Source organism: Strix aluco, chromosome 4, assembly GCF_031877795.1.
Source record: "Strix aluco isolate bStrAlu1 chromosome 4, bStrAlu1.hap1, whole genome shotgun sequence".
Lineage (NCBI taxonomy): Eukaryota > Metazoa > Chordata > Aves > Strigiformes > Strigidae > Strix > Strix aluco.
In genome coordinates this window covers 19,612,456-19,629,004 of record NC_133934.1, presented here as the reverse complement: position 1 = coordinate 19,629,004, position 16,549 = coordinate 19,612,456, and the positions used below count along the sequence as shown (strand labels likewise).

General features: G+C 37.9%; 1 protein-coding gene across 1 annotated transcript in view; it reads right to left on the bottom strand.

The window, feature by feature from the left end:
* Positions 1–784: 784 nt before the first annotated feature.
* Positions 785–16,549, bottom strand: part of LOC141922128 (cytosolic beta-glucosidase-like) — a 44,916-nt gene continuing 29,151 nt past the window's right edge. Inside the window, 11 exon segments of the mRNA XM_074821262.1 lie at positions 785–869; positions 871–902; positions 1,251–1,327; positions 1,712–1,834; positions 1,837–1,937; positions 1,939–1,984; positions 1,987–2,064; positions 2,067–2,254; positions 2,256–2,301; positions 7,291–7,518; positions 11,677–11,749. Coding sequence (XP_074677363.1) covers positions 785–869; positions 871–902; positions 1,251–1,327; positions 1,712–1,834; positions 1,837–1,937; positions 1,939–1,984; positions 1,987–2,064; positions 2,067–2,254; positions 2,256–2,301; positions 7,291–7,518; positions 11,677–11,749 — 1,077 coding nt within the window.

The following is a 16,549-nucleotide window of genomic DNA, read 5'->3' as shown; positions in this document are numbered from 1 at the left end:
AGATGGCAAAATGGCTTCAAAAAACTATTGAACTATGATATGACATTCAGAATCGTGATCACTTTGCACAAATATAACAGGGAGACTAGCTGTTATCTAAATGAACTGGCATTTTAAAATATAGTTCACTTGATATATAGTGAGATCTACTCCCTGTAAAGTAACCTCAGAGAATACTACCAATAGAATGAAGGTAGGGAAGGAATTTCCAGATTAGAAATTAGATCAACTTTGTTTCTACCAAAATGAATGGTAAAGCATGTTTAAAAATAGCTTCACCAGTGCTGAATACTTTAGGCCATCCTGATATAAAGGCAAAATCTGAGCTATAATGACTTAATGACCCTGTACAGGAATGAATTATTACACTGACCTCATTGTGTATGGGAGGTTGTGTTCTGTAAGGATATTATGAGATGGTCAGGTTTTCAGGAGCACTCAACTTTACATCATTCACAATGAGAAGTATGAATGATAAGCACTTTTGAAGATCAATGTGGTTGCTTTGCTCAGTGAAGAACTATGGCCCTACAAAAATGAGTTTAGAAATAATGTATGTATGGACGACCTTTTCATCTGTTTCCATCCCAGGATGGGAAAGCAGGATTAAAAAGACTTGTTTTCTTTTCAGCTAAACTTTTTTTTTCTAATCACATCACTCTACTTTGATTTACATGAGTTTTAGCTTCAAGAATCATTGGTCACTGCTAAATGCAAACAAGCACAAAATAAAATTATATTAAGTTTGCACAACTGATCTTTCATCATTTTAAATGGTACCTTTTTAAATTTCCTGTAAACGCAGCCTGAAAAACTTCCATCGTTGACTGTCATCAAGTAGAGCAGGGTCACTTTGGGAAAACCCATTCTGTGATGTAAATTATAGGGTTATTATATGTATCCTAGAACAAGAGAGCAGAAGTTTTATTCAGAACAGATGTAAGAAAGCCCATAAAATCAGATGCATTACCCTCTCTCTTTTCTAAGCTACAAACTAAAACTAGTTTTCATCAAATTGCACTGACCCTATTAACTTAATTTTCCATGAGCTGACCTTTTATGACTAACAATGGAAAAGCAAAACTGTGCAAATATCCATGAAGACAGTGAAATGACTTATTTTAATGAGAAGACTAAAATATCTTTTCTGCATTAGCATCTGCTTATTGTCACTGCTCCTTAACCCCTTGGTACTGGCAGTCACCACACATCCCATTGCCAGGAGTAGATGCATGCCAGGAAAGCCTTACTGCTGGCATCAGAAAGATTATTTCTGGAGTTCTAAAGATGATATAACACTGGTGTGTCATTTCAAACTGTAAAATAGCTATCAAATACAAAGGCAATAGGAAAACACTAAGGCTTCTACTTTTTATTTTCAGTATGCAAAAATTAGATTAAGACTCCCAAGGTGACTTGTTTATTTATATCTTGTACAATGTCTTATGCCATCCAGATGGGATCCTCAAAAAAACCCCAATCACCAGTATTATTTAGATCCCCTCATTGGCCAGCTAATGGTGGTAAAATGTCCTGTGAGCCTTAGGTCATTCCTTGACATAACACAGAAGTCAGTGCAAACCCCGTGGTACTACAGCCAGCCATCAACTTGCAGTTGCAACAGGCCAAGAAGGATCCATTATTTGCTCAGCTTAACAGTCCACTGAAACACTTAGCCTCTTGTCTGTATTTTCCTGGTCTTAAATTTAACAGTTCAGAGCAAAGAAGTCAGCAGTACCCATGATTATAATTTTTTCCTCTTTAGTGAATTCCAGAAGCCTTAATGATAAGTAACCCTGCTTTGAATGCATTGCAGAAATCTGGACTTTGTGATGGCTGGATATTCACCATCAGTAAATATTGTCCTGACAAACCCATCTCAGGTAAAGGACAGGTACCCTTTAGCTGCTTTTTGCTCTGTTACAGAATTTGTTCTACCAATCTGAGTTCAGAGCTATAGACACAAGTCCACACTGTTTTCTCCAAATATCTTATCATAACTGTGTCAGGCTTTAGCATGAACTTTTATCACATTATAAGCTACCTAGTAAGCTCTGGTACCAATGCTGGGGCTATACCTTCTTCATAACCACACATAACAACAACATAAGGCTCATCAATAGTGATCACTCAGTCTCCAAATGCTCTGAAGCTATACTTTGCATGAGTATCAAAGGTCTCAATGATCTTTTCAGATCTCCAGCCACCTTCATCTTCTAAGGACTGAGGTAAGCCAAAGTGATACAGGGAACAGGATGTCATTTGCCAGGTTATTAATGATTTTGCTGTAATAATTGACTCCTGAAAATATTAAAAGAAAGAAAAAAAGGGTTAACTTAATAACTTTATTACATTTTAACACATGAAGAAACCTCTCTGCACATTTTCTCTGTTATGAGATGCAAATATTTCCTCTCAACTGCATACTGACTACTGTTACAAGACCCCAGAGTTGGCAAAAATGCTCAGCACACAAAATCTTCCAACCAGGCAGATAAAATGAAATGAGGATGCAAATTTTCAAAATAGATCAGTGGACAGCAACTTCCTAGAAGAAGTATAATTCTGATGGGTGCTGGTCACATGAAAACATAATCCTTTCATTTAAATGCCTGAATGGCAGCCTGGCTGCATGTACAAGACGCAAGTGTGTTGGAAAAATCCTGACACTTGAGAGCCTGACAGGTAGATTTGTTCTAATGAAAGTATTTCTCTCCCTGAGAACTGTGTCTTTTAAAAAGTTTAGTGCCACACTCAGCAAGGTAACTAAGCTGATCTTTTATGATTTGAACTTGGATAGCTGGGTGAGCTGTTTCCTCTAGACTGTTCCATTCTCCATCACTGTCTGCACCAGCATCATGACAAAGAAGAAACTGTCAATGCATTCAATATTTTGCAATGGTGTGAATTCAATGGTTCCCTCATTAGATCTATATGATCTTTTCATTGGGCTCTACTAGATTTTAGATGGAGTTTAGGGCACTGGTCTCTTTAGCCACAAACTCGAATAGCTTGGCAATAGTTTATCCAAGAAACCAACTCTCTTCCTTTTACACTGTCACTGCTGCAGACTGTTCAGTCCCCCTAATTGCAAGAAGGAATTAGCTCACCTCTCCAAAAGCTCATGACTTCCAACCTTGCTTGTCCCCCTTTGATAAGACAGAGATTAACTTTAATTTCCTGGATGTGTTGTTAAAGCTGGCCAGTACTGGGGATGTATTTCTAGAGGCTTAAAATGAATTCACCCTCTGTTCAGATTTAGCAGTGGCTGACATGAATACGTTTCCTAAAGGACTATTTTTATGCCGCTGAGAGGTCACTGTAAGTTTAAATATCAGGATACCTTAAGCTCTCATACAGGTATTTTTAATTTTGCTTACATCCAAACACAACTGAATTGCTTTTAAGTCTTCTGAAAACACTAGATATTGCAAAACACATCATAAACTCTGGTTCAAAGAGTATCAATTAGCTTGCTCTTTTACTTGAACTATCCGGTTGAGTGCGGTAATTGGAAAAGGCCAACAGCGGCCTTGAATTATTATTTGCTAAGCTAAGAGGCTCCAGCCAGCAATAGGTCTCCATTGTGCTGGTGGAATGTAGAAATCAGTCAGCCTTTGCTTCAGAGACTTGGGCTAAATATGCCAAAGTGCTTAAGAATCTCAGAAACTTAAAATTCATAAAAATTTCATGGGTCTTATACTACCACATATACTAATAAGACATAGGTGCTTATGAAATCCCTTATCCCAAGGCCTTGCTGTGTTGAAACCTAGAACTGAGAAAGGTCTAAAGTTGAAAACACATCAGAAAGGAGGAGGAAGAAGAGTAAGTTGCAAATCTTAACAAAATATATGCTTAGGAGGTTAGGTGTGGTTTAGATTATTATTCTTACCAGTTTCAGAACCAGAGATTTTGTTTAATCCAAAACAGGAAACCTGTTCATTAGTAAATATGTCTCTATGATACTGTACAACATATTCCCTGGTATTTTCACGCTCAGCTTACTATGTATTGATATTTAAAAATGCCAACAAAGAACCCCACTTCTTCTTAAAAGGACAGTATTAGACTTCAGATTATCCTAATTTCAAATGACTGATCACAAGGATTTCTGTCAAATGCCTTTTTAAGACATTTACTGCAGCAATCAATTATGAATCCCAGATTTAGACAGTGCCATCTCTTAAACAAACAGGTGCATACACATCCTTTAGCACAGCAAGACTCAATAAGTTTACAAAGTATTTCACAATAAATCTCACAGGTAGTCTGCTTTTCCTTCTGAATGCAGCACCAGAAAAACACATTAAATTCTGAGGAGATATGTGCCTGTCCCTGAGAAGGCACCTTTGTAAAAGAGGAAAGAATATAACAGAATTCTAAACTTTGTAAAGCAAATTCTTGCAATTTACAGGAGCAATTAGGAGTAAATACTCTTTGTTACTGTTACTTTAGTACAGGGATCTGTTTGACTTCAGTGGAACTGGATATGTGTTAACTGTTTGCTGGTGGGACTACAAGATAAACTACATAAACTTAAACTGGGAAAAAAAAAATCCTTTCCTGGTACAGGATCCTGTTCTACTATATTGAGAGTAATCCTTGCCTAGAAGACACTAGAGTTTCTCATTCTAATTTTCAGATTCTAAATTACTTAGTACAATTTATAACATTTAAGTGCAACCAGCTATCATTCATTTTTTACATCTCAATTAACACCAAACTTGAAAAGATTTATGCTTTGTCTTAGGAAATGAAGAGAAATAGAACTGCATCCCTGAAAAATGTAAATGTCAAGCCAAATTTCCAGATTATCTTATACCTTCCAGAGCAGCCTGATTTAGTTTCTATGGCTGTATCTGTGGGTCAGATAGAAACAGAAGTACAGAAGAAAACATTCTGAGAAAGTGTGTATATAAGGGTTTTGTGGATACACCCCAAAATTTAGGAATTACAGACATTAAGGAGCATTTTGTCACAAGAAAGTGAAGGATTGTTCTTTTCTCCTTTCTGCCATCTTCTTTCCCCATCATGATTCCCAACCTTCATGCTGAAGCGAGGCATAACATCAACCCCCCTCCCAGACTCAATACCCCCACATCTACTTCTGTCTCCCTCCACGCTGACACCTGGTGTTTAACAGCTAATTTTTTCTTCTCACGGCACCTTCTAGGGTAAAAATAATTGTACAGAAATACTTTAAAAACAAAGTTGGTGTAAATTTTAACCTAAAACCTGACACATCTTGGGAACAATACACCTACAACATCACTGCTTTAAAAGACCTTACCCCCACTGAGTTAGAAACAGAATGCTTTTAAAGGTTTTCAAAAGTCCTATGTCTTAGGTGTGAAATTGGTAGTGAATCAGTTGGTGTGAATGATTTTATTTGAAAGGACATTGCTCTAAGCTTTCTAATTCTTCACATGCTCTTTGTAAAAATGTTTATATAGAAGATGATGGCCTTTCCATGCTATGCAGTTACAATTGCTTCAACAGATCACTGCACAAGAGAAGTGAACTCCTGCCTAATGAAAGCTGGCCTAGTTGGAGTTCCTCCAATGCCCTTTCGTTAAATGTAAAGTTCATAATATTAATCAGGCAACTGCTTATACTGGGGATCAAGTGAACATGTTATGAAATTACAGCTGAGTTTTGTCAAAATTTTAGCTTTCCTTACCAAGTGCACTCAGAATGTCTGCTTGCTATCTCCCACTCTGATGTCTAAATAACAAAGCCCATTCAGTAGGCAGCTCTGTGGGGTTGTACAGTGCCTGCAGCCCCAGCTGAAGGAATATCAGTACAGGAAGGAAACCACAAGGACTCAGCAAAATTTAAATTCAACACACCACAAAAAGCATTCCTAGGGAAGGGCAAGCTGTGCCAGTGAAAGTGGGCTGCATATTGTAAATTTTGGTGGCAAAGGAAAGGCTTTCATTCAAGACTCTCCGGGATGCTGGTCTGGTTTTTGTTGTCATGGTCTGCAGGGGAAAATGGCTGGTTGGACTGTTTACAACAGATTCACCAGCCCCCCTTTCTGAATTCTTGAAACAAGGGCTCCTCCACTCTCTGGTGAAAACCGTAATCTGCAGGATACAGAGGACAGGCTGCTGCCTATTGAACAGCCAAACTCTACATGACCAAAATTCTGAAGAAGAATATTGCTTCTGCTGGTATCTTCCTAATACAGATCAGTATAAGCTGAAGAACATTTTCTAAGGAATCTTTTCCCTTTGTAGTCTTACATCTTTGCAATCTTCAAACCAGGGAAAGAAAAGAATTGCCAAGGCAAACACTGTCCCAGAAGTATAAAGATATATATCTTCTTGGTAGAACTGAGATTCAGAAGAGTAGGAGACAGAACTGAGATTCAGAGGTTCATCCAAATCTACTTTGCTTTTTTCTCCTCGAAACATTATCTTCCCAGCACACAAGAGACCTCAGCCAACTCCTTTGATTCTCCCATCCTTTCTGGTTCAGTTTCAGTTGCTTTTATTCTTCACAATTCTCTTTATTTCTTCGTTCTTTCATTCCCTACATTCTGTAGGCAAAGCTGTCATTTCCTATCTTTTCCTAGTGAGTGACCTTAATCTTTCCCCCAGTCTATACTAATGGAATTAAAATAAACTAATCAGAAGTGTAACAATTTTTATATCTGACTTCTAGCAATCTGACCAGGTCACTTATGATGTGCTGTAGCCCCTTTCGCTTTTACACTGTCTGCTGAGATTGTGAAAAGTCTTCGGAGCAGAGACTGTCTTGTGTTTGTCACAGAACTAAGCACAGTTCCTAGCTGAGTCTGAAGAATCCCCTCTGATTTGCTAAAGAAAATATCTGGGAAAAGCATGTCCCTCTTAGTGCAAAATAGTTGATGTGAAGTTCAGTACATCAGAGTATACTGATAAACTATCTAAATGTATTCGCCAAATAAGATACTTGTCTGTTGTAAGCCATCCAAAAATATCCTCATGGCTAGGATCCCTGTAAGTATAAACATTCTGATAAAGCAAAATGATTCAGAGTTACAATTAAAAAAACTGGAGTAAGCAAAAAGATACATAAGAAACATAATACTAATCCTATCCCAAAAGACTGTGCTATCCAAGGGGATCTAGAATATTAATTAGTAAGTTGTTGCAAACCTATAAAAAATCATCCCATAATTACTCTGAAAAAAGTTGCAATTTCAAAGCTACACTGCAGAATAGCATACTGGATTAATTATGCCAGACTGCAGCAATAACCTTGAATTAAAGCTGCAACCTTCTATTTTTAAGAAACAATTGCCTTTCTGGTTGATGAAACCTGTCGTCCCATCAGGTAACAGACGTGACCAGGAAAGAGAAAAGCGATAATGAGTCAATCCAAGCTGTTTGATACATTTCAAATCTTCCTCCCACAGAGTGTAGCTGCCACAAGCTACATCACCAGTCTGGTTCTTGAAAACTCGATCTCCTCCCTGATGGGTGAATGTGTCCCAGACATTAGGGCCCTTTCCATCTGCATTCCAGCCTTCTGCTTGAAAAACAAAACTTGGTCGTTACACTTTTGACATCAAAAGACATATGTTGAATGTAAATATTTACCACAAAGTAGGCACAAACCCCTCAAAATCCTATGAGCAAAATGAGCAGTATTCCCTCCCCAATCCTTATATCATTTCAAGTAACTAGGAACTTTCAAGCATTAGTATGTATTTGCAGTAGGTTTTGCATTTATTCATTTTTTTCTTGCTGCTAATTATTTAAAAGTCCTGTTTTAAAAAGCATTCAGAGTTCTGACACTCTTCATACTTCCTTAGCCAAAAATTAGATGTTTGCAACTCTTGAGATATTACAGGTTTTCACAAAGGGCATTTTCTAATGCAACTTCCATTCATAAATGTAAAAGATCAGTCCATATCAAAGAAAACCTTTAGGGTATGAGAAATACACCCAACAAATAGGCACTTATGGCTTTCTGGATGTCCTTTGAAAATCCTGACAGTCTGTTAAAAGGAAAGGAATGCCATTATGAGCCATGGCCCTAGGCATATACAAGCTGAATTAATAACACAGCTCTGCAAAACTTCTGCTTTTTGCTTAGCCAAACATTCACAGAAATGAATTTTGAATGCTCAAAACCCCTGCACCATTTTCTTCACTTTATAGTTTTGGGGAATTTCTTTGCAATTCCAAAATTGAGATAGACTGATTATCTTTAAAATACTCAAAATTTAGCCGTTTGAGATAACACAGTACTAACATCACATAGTACTTAAACCAAATAAATGCACCTTTCTTCATGACAAGCTTCTTTGTCTTTCCAGAGCAATGCTGTAGCAGAGGCAAACATTTCAATTTTAATATGGAGAGCTCTGTAAACTTACACCCCTGCAAAGTGTGATTTTATCACAAAATTCCAAATAACCCCAAAATGGCCAACCTCATTTATCAGCAAGATTTTTCAGAGCCCCAGTGAATGCACTGTTCCAGGGTTACTCTTCAAAAACTAAAATGACATTGCGTGTTAAAATCCTGTATAAATTAAATATCAGTTGGGTTGTAAGATTAATAACTATATAATAGCTACATATCAATCCTCAATAAAAGTGTTTTAATAATCAATTAGTATCATAGAAATTAGAGATGGAGAACTATTAGGAGGTCATTGAGTCCATCCCCTGCCAACGCAAGATTGCTCCCTTAAGTATATTCAGTACTTAATATACATCTGTCTTATTAAATCTAAGTTTAATGCAAGGTTAAGCATATTGAAGACACTTAATTTAAAGCATTACTAAAATCTGTAATATCACTTCTATAACCTAGCTTTTCAAAGATCATTGTCACATTTCATGTTCTTTACAGAATTTTATTGCAGCACACGAACACTGATACATCTACATTTGGTTGGTCAGTAAATTAAACTCTTATATGGGACAACCTTCAGAGTAGGTCAAATTTTAGATCCAGACAGTTTAAGTTTCTCTTAATCTCAGATTTTATCACAGACTTTGTGCTCTGTTTGTCTGGTCCTTGGAAAAATACAGTACTAAAAGTTTTCTATATCCTGCTTCTGATTTCAAATATGCCTGCTGAAACAGTCATTTTAGAGGAGTGCAGGAAATAACAAATAACAGTAATTCTTTTGTGGTACCTAGAATATAGAAGCCTTTAAGAGCAGGCTTCCTGAACCATATTGACATGATATAGATCTTTTTTCACTACAGTATGAGTGAAGGGAAACCAAAAGCTTCCACAACAGGCACCTAACACACCTTCATTTAAGAATCAGCAGCTAGAGCAGATGCTGAATGATTTCTTTTTTGTCTGCCTTCCTCCAGCAAAGGAGGTGGGAGGGAGGAGGAGAAGCATCTGATTTTCAGCAGAGTATGACAGTACTACTCCAGTGGTCATTAGCCACTATAAAGCCCTGGCTGGGGCTGTAGCAAACAGATCCACTTTCAAGCTTTCCTCATGCTGTTTAAGGAGCCTCTCTGTACAGTGTAGAGTATCTGACCTAGCTAAATAAAGTGTAGGAAGCAATCTAGCCAAGGCAGCAGAAAGCTCCACATACACTAATGTATCCTGCTGAGCCACAATTAGTTTGCACAGAGCTCTCTCTGCTCTGCTTCAGTGAACCGAGCTTGCACCTCCAAGCTTGCTCAGAAACCTCCACAATACACAGCACTTCATAGTGTAGACATACCCTGAGCTTTAGCGAGCTTTCGCACCAGGAAAGAACAGTGATGAGGAACTGATTTTACATTTCAAACACATAGGTGAGACGTAGCTGCCAAATCAACCACATAACATGTCATCAAATAATTAATATAAATTATCATGAAACGTGATGCATGTTCCCCATTCTCTGCAGTTATTACAATGGACTAAGACAGAATGTTTTTTCCATTTAACCGAAGCTAGTGAAGCAGGAATATTACTGATCAGAGTATTTAAGTTTTCACATACTTTTCCAAGTTAGCTATTCTTCTAATTCAGTTGTGCTTTCACCTTTTGGAGTGAAATTTTCTTGGCTTGGTCTCTGCCCAAAAGGTGAAATTTTTTTTGAATTAATGCAGTTCAACTATTTGGCATATGAAAGAAGTGAAGAAAACCACTTTTACCATTACAAGAATTTTTTGCAACTTTTCCCTCTCTCAAAAAAAAAAATATAATAAATCAAGCAGAGAGTTGAAATTTAGCATAGAAATGGCCCTCAGTAAGAAGAAGTGCTTTTGAGTGTTCTGGTGCAAATTGATTTTGATTTGACTGAGTCATGAACCTTTGAAATCTGCACTTTGAGCATGCAGAGCACAATTGGTATGATTTTTTAGCACTTTGAAATATAGAGTGAAGAAGTTTGTGCTGTGCATAAATACATAGCTGACAGTAAAAAATAAAGTAGCCTGTCAGCCCTCGCCTCATCCACTGTGTATCTTGTGATATGTGCAGCAACTGAGTTTGGACTCTACTATTGCTTCAATCATGCTGCCTCCAAGTTGGAAGGTGCACAGCTTCCAAAGCTTTCAAGAGGAGGAATTCCCTGTTGAGCTTCTTACTTCTGCGGGAAAAGGGTCATCTGAGTAGTGTCTAGACCACATTATAGATTTTTTTTTTTTTTTTTTTTTTACATTTCTCCCACTCAGAAGCCTTAGGAAAGCTCATTAAAAGTACATTAAGAGAACATTACAGTTGCACATCTAGCCACTCAAAAGACAGGAAATTATAGTGTCATTCTACATGCACACACAATTCACATTTTAAAAGTTAGTTAGTAGAGCTATGTGTATTGCAGGACTTGAGTTAGACTCTGGCCCAGAGTATTGATTCCCCAGGAACAGTGAGCTGTTCAGTCTATTAGGTAAAGCTAACTGAGCTCGTTAAAAGGTACCAAGCATGGGCAAGTACTCTTGCTTTCAGCAATAACCAAGACCTAAAGGCTACATCCTCAAAGACAATTTTAGATCTACAACTCCCATTTAGGTACTGAAATCAATGGGAGTTAAGTGCCTGTATGCTGCAGGGTATAATATGAGAAAATCAGATCTATATGTATTTTAAAGGTCTGTAAACACACATTCATGAAGGGATAAACTTGGTGGGGGTCAGGGTGCGGTATGGCTGTAGGTGTCTTTGTACCTTATGGGTTTACATTCCCTAGTCTGCCACATATTTTCATATCACGCTGGGCAAATCACTTTATCAGCACCTTCATTCAGTTGGGAACAAGATACATGTCCCTGGGGAGGTCTAACTGTTAATCTCTCAGTTCACTATTTTTTGTAATCTTTGGAGATTAATTCCTAACTGAGGACCACTTGCGAGTACTAATGTCTGATGAGGTAGTTCTCCCATCCAGTTTTGGAACAGCTGATAGTAATCTATTATATTAGCTCTAGAGAAAGGAAATACTCAAGAACTAGTTGGAAAATTACTTATATCTGCTTTTTTCCTCCCACTCTCAATAGCCAGTGAAAGGCTCCTCCTCCTTTTCCATTACCTAGCCATATTTCTGAGATTTGAAACGTCTTTTACTCTCCTCTTACTGCTCAGATCAGAAGTGCTACATTGATTTGCATCAGATGTAGCATCTATGTAACAAGGCAAAGATCAAACACTCTCCTTCCTGGATCCAGACTTCTTGTTCACTTAAAACTTCCTTAATACTTTAGCAGCTAAAAATTGACACCTTCAATTTGATATGCTGCTGTTGCTGCACCCCAAGCAAATCCAACTGGAAAAGCAATATCCTCTGGCACCGGCTGCAGAGGACAGGCGAATACACAGCATTATGCAATGCTATGGAGATGTGGGCTTCATTTGCAGACAACGGTATCTGGCTCGATCACTCTTCCACTTGTTACAAGCAGATTCTATACTGAAGACAAAAATAAACCCTGTGCAGCTTCACACACTGAAGGGTAAGCCATGCACTTTGCATATCTCAGGATTAAAGTGGAGAGGTTCAGTCAGCTAACAGTGAAAGTGGAAAAGGCAGCAGTGGAAAAGCCTAGTGTGGTCACGGTAGAAGGCTCCACCTAGTACAAAGCATTAGTATGCAGAACAGATGCCTGTTCCCCTTTCCTTCCCCCTCACCTCCCACTTCCCAACCAAAGGACTTTGTGGACCCTCTACTCAACATAAATCCTTTAGCCACCAGACAAAATCCTTTAGCCACCACCCCTTTCAGTAAACTTCAAAAACCAGCAGCACCTCTTCTTTTCTGGCATCCAATTTATTTTTTTTTTCTCCCAACACCAAAACAACTTGCCTGCAGTAGGTGGGAAAGGATGTTTTAGCCATTACATGTTTAGCAGTGGAAACCAATGAGTAGAAGAAGAAGATTTGTATGGGAGTACAGACAGAACAGCTATCTTTTTCCTTCTTTAAAATCCCATGGATGCTCATTTTTTCTAGAGCAGCAATGACAACCTTATGGCATGTGTGCCAGAATCAGCATCTGCATAACAGCCCTCAGGTCTCTTCCTCTACCTTCTGTCAATGCAGTTAGTGCTCTCCTGTCAGCAGGCTGAGAAAGGAGCAGCAGCAGGAGGACAAGTCAGGGTAAGGCTGTAACAAGTGGGATGAGCTGAAAGTAGTTTACTGTCCCTTCCCATAAAACTTCAACACCTGGCACACTAGATGGCACTACTGCAATTTTTTGGGGGGCTTACAGGAGTTTTTCCCCCATTTATTATAATACTATATCCACACTGCTTTTGCCAAGGTCAGCATCTTCGAATATTGGACTGCTAGGCAATAATGTATGACCACTACTATTTTTTCTTCTTTACTCTTCTTGCACCTTTTCGATTTTGAAATCTTTCTGGGTGAGGACCTGCTCCTGCAAAGCGTTATACATGTAAGTAAGTGATATTTTCTTTGATATTAAAAATAAGGCAAACCTTAACATACACAGAAAAGCCCCTAATACAGTTAATGCACATACTTTTGCCAGAAATATACACGATGAAAGAGTCAAATTCTTAGGAAAAAAAATCCTTTGTAGAGATGTAGAGAAGCTGATTTAATTCCAAAGTGCACATTGCAGAACCAGACAGTGCAGATGCAATGCAAAATAAAGCAGGCTTTCACAGCAGGCATGCATTTCCTCAAGTGTCTTTCAAAGAAAAGGTAAAAGCCCCTTGAATACAAAGGAACAAAGGGGGAAATGAGGCACAACATACTAACTTGTTCCCAAAACACACACTGACACATGGTCTAGGCAAACATATGTATCCTTTACGTGTTTTATACAGATGACCAAAAATTGATGCAGTGAACTAGCTAATGTTCTCTGGTTGAAGCAGCCTCCTCAGGTTTTCATTTGCAAGAAGGTAAGCATTGGACAGTTAACAGCAAAACTCATCAGGGACACCTTAAATCATGATTAATAGGTATTAATGAACCAGAGTGATAATGCATATTTTTTACATCATTAAATGTTATTGGTAGGTACCTTTGAAAATGTAAGTAACATTAAATCTTCTCCCAGAAAAATCATACAATTCAATTTCACAAGAGATATAATAAATATGTAACTCAATAATAGGGGGAGATGGGCAGACAGGAGATAGTAGCAATAAAAACCCAATAAAAAGTTTTATAAAAATGCTTAACCATAAAAACAAGACTAAAAAGTGTCACTGCTGATTCCCTAGCAGGAATCAACAGAGACAGAGATGGGTTTTAGAAGAGATTGAGTGGGAGGAAAATATTCCATAAGCAGTCTGGGGAAGAGTGAACAAAATTTGCCTTAGAGGTTAAGGCAGTTTCACAGTAATGAGATAGCAGGCCATGCCAGATAAGTAGGCAGATACTGAAAGATGCAGAGCTTCAAAATTCAGAGAAGCTGAGTTTATAGCAACTAATCTCAAACACTTCTGGCAACCCAATTTCTAGATTTGTGACCCCAATTCTGGTTGTATTTCTGGACTCATGAACCCACTCCTTGTTGCAGTAGTGGGACTTGCAACTATATTTCCACTAGATCCACTGCATGTCATGGTCCCTAGGATGTACCTACCTTCTTACTCTGATAATTTTCCCCGCATCTAGTAAAAAAACTGACCCCAGCCTGAATTTCAATATTTTACTGTCCCATTTTGTTCCACACATATAAGTACAAAACTATAACGGATCTCAGTTCTATCTAGAGGCAAATTTTTTCCAGACTAGGTTTAGGGTTTTTATATTTGCACTGACACAGATTATATGTAACTAAATGAGCTCAAGCCAAGTATTCCCAGGAAAAATCAAGCAGTTCTTGGATATCCAAATGTATTTGGACAAAGATATTTTTGGCAAGTCAATAAAGACCAAGAGTAATTGGCCCTGATGCTAAGGGTTGGCAACCTAACTTTATAAAATGCTAGGTTTATATTAAGGTGAAGGATGAACAGGCTTTAGTGTCAGGCCCTTAAGTCATGTGGGATTAATTATTATCAGAGGAATTGTATCTTGTCAAAATGAGTTTTTCCTGACTGCGTCGAAGTTTCCTAATGACATATTATAAATATTTTTAATAGTATTTACTATGGAATTTAGAAATTAAACTTTGAAGTGGTTGTGAAAATTAAAATCTCTTTCCTGAAATTTTACACTGTGCAGGAAAAGAAGGATATAGCTGCTTTGGAAGCAAGACTGTACATCTCTGAAACAGCCAAAGATAGAAGTTCACATTCTGTGAGTTGTCTTTGTAATTGCTATCCATAAATTTAGCTCCCCTCCCCAGCAACATAATGAAACTGATATTGAGAAAACAAATTTACTAAAACACTTTGAAGTCTGCCAGACAAACTTGATTTTTTAATAGTAATACAAAATTAATGAATAAAGAGCAGAAGCTATACTGTCACATGTCTGAATTTTAGCAGTATTCTGTTTTCTTTAGGATATTTTAGCACTGAGCTTAAGGTGTTCTCAATTAAGTTATGGAGACAGTTTTCACCTTACACTGTGGCTGCAGCAGAGGACTCCTAACTTTGATCTTCTAAATTGAGCCTTAATTAGAAGCCTCTGCTGGATCGTTGATTAGCCTTTCTTCTCCCATCTCCAATGTGTCAAAATTCTGTTCCCAAACTTAAATCAAATTGGAAATGAACTATCATGTTGGCTGAAATGAAGGGTGATGACAAACAATGAAGGGTAATGATAAACAATAACTTTGAAGGGAGGCATTTAGTGCAGTACACAAAGATTAGTATTACTTCTGATCTCATTTAATAGCTTCAATAATGAGCTAGAAGAGGGAGTAAATGGTACATTAATGAACTCTGCAGATCTATTAAACTAGGAGGAGCTGAGCACACTGCTGAAAATGGAGAAATAATACAAGGGGTCATGGGAAGATTAGAAACACAGGCAGAATATTGCAATGAGATTCAGTTTAGAGAACAAGAATAATATTTGGGTAAAAAAATCAACAGATGGTAACAGGTAACAATCTGGAGAGCTGTAATGCTGGAAGAGATTTAAAATTAAGAACATCAGGAAAACTAGGCAAGAATCTGTAGCTGAGCAGCAGAGAAAAACAGTGAGATTTGGGCAAAACTGTTAAAGAATAAGCAAAGAAGTAATGACTCATCTTAAAGCAGCTCTACAACCATCAGTTCTCTTCTGCATTTAGTTTGGGCACTGGAAAAACAGACTGTCAGTCAGATGGTTAGAGATTTTGCAACTATGGAATTTTTCCTGGAAGAAAAATTCAAAGTAAGCTATCTGTTTAACAAACAGTGTTGTCCTTCATGAAGTGAATGACATAACAGTGAGCCACTAGCTAAAAGACCATAAAAGAGCATGAGACAGAAGAAATAAAATATTTTCCCACTGCTTCTGGTAATTGCATCATGCAGCTTGAATTTTTTGATATTGCTGAGGAAATTGCCGATGTAATGCCAGATGCCATGAGCTTTCCAATACCAGATATATGTGCACAATATCTTGGAGAGCTAAAGCTAGTTGTGAGCAAGTTAATACCAGTTGAGGAGCTCACACAAATTAATCTTGCTGGGAATAACTCTACATGAGCTATAGCGGATGCCCAACTAGTCTTTCATCACTCCCTGTACCAGAAACAGTTTCGGCAATTCTGCACGGCACAGCATTAGGATGTATAGTACGTATGCAAAGTGATTTTCTGTATTGGTCATCAGTCTTCAGAAGTCCTTGGTAGCTCTTGGCTGTTGAAGGCATTGTCCTTTATTGCTGAGTGCCTCCATACAGTATTTTTAACTGGGCTTGGCCATTCAGGAGTTTGTCACTGTCACTGCGTTGTGACCCAACACTGACTGTGCAGAGAGCAGGGCGTTGATCCACAGCTTTAAATTTGCACACTTCAGTAGAAAACCTGGCAAAAGCCCTTTCATGTAAAACCATACATTTGGATATCCATTTATATCTCGGCATGTCCTGTCATTCCACGCTTCTGGATTGTTCACCTTCTAGGTGAACAAGCTTAAAAACAATGAGCCATCATGCAAAAATGTCAGGATAAAAAAAGGAGGATATATATGTGAAAACCAACACAAAAAATAGCAGAAGCATAGAGAGATCCCCTGGTC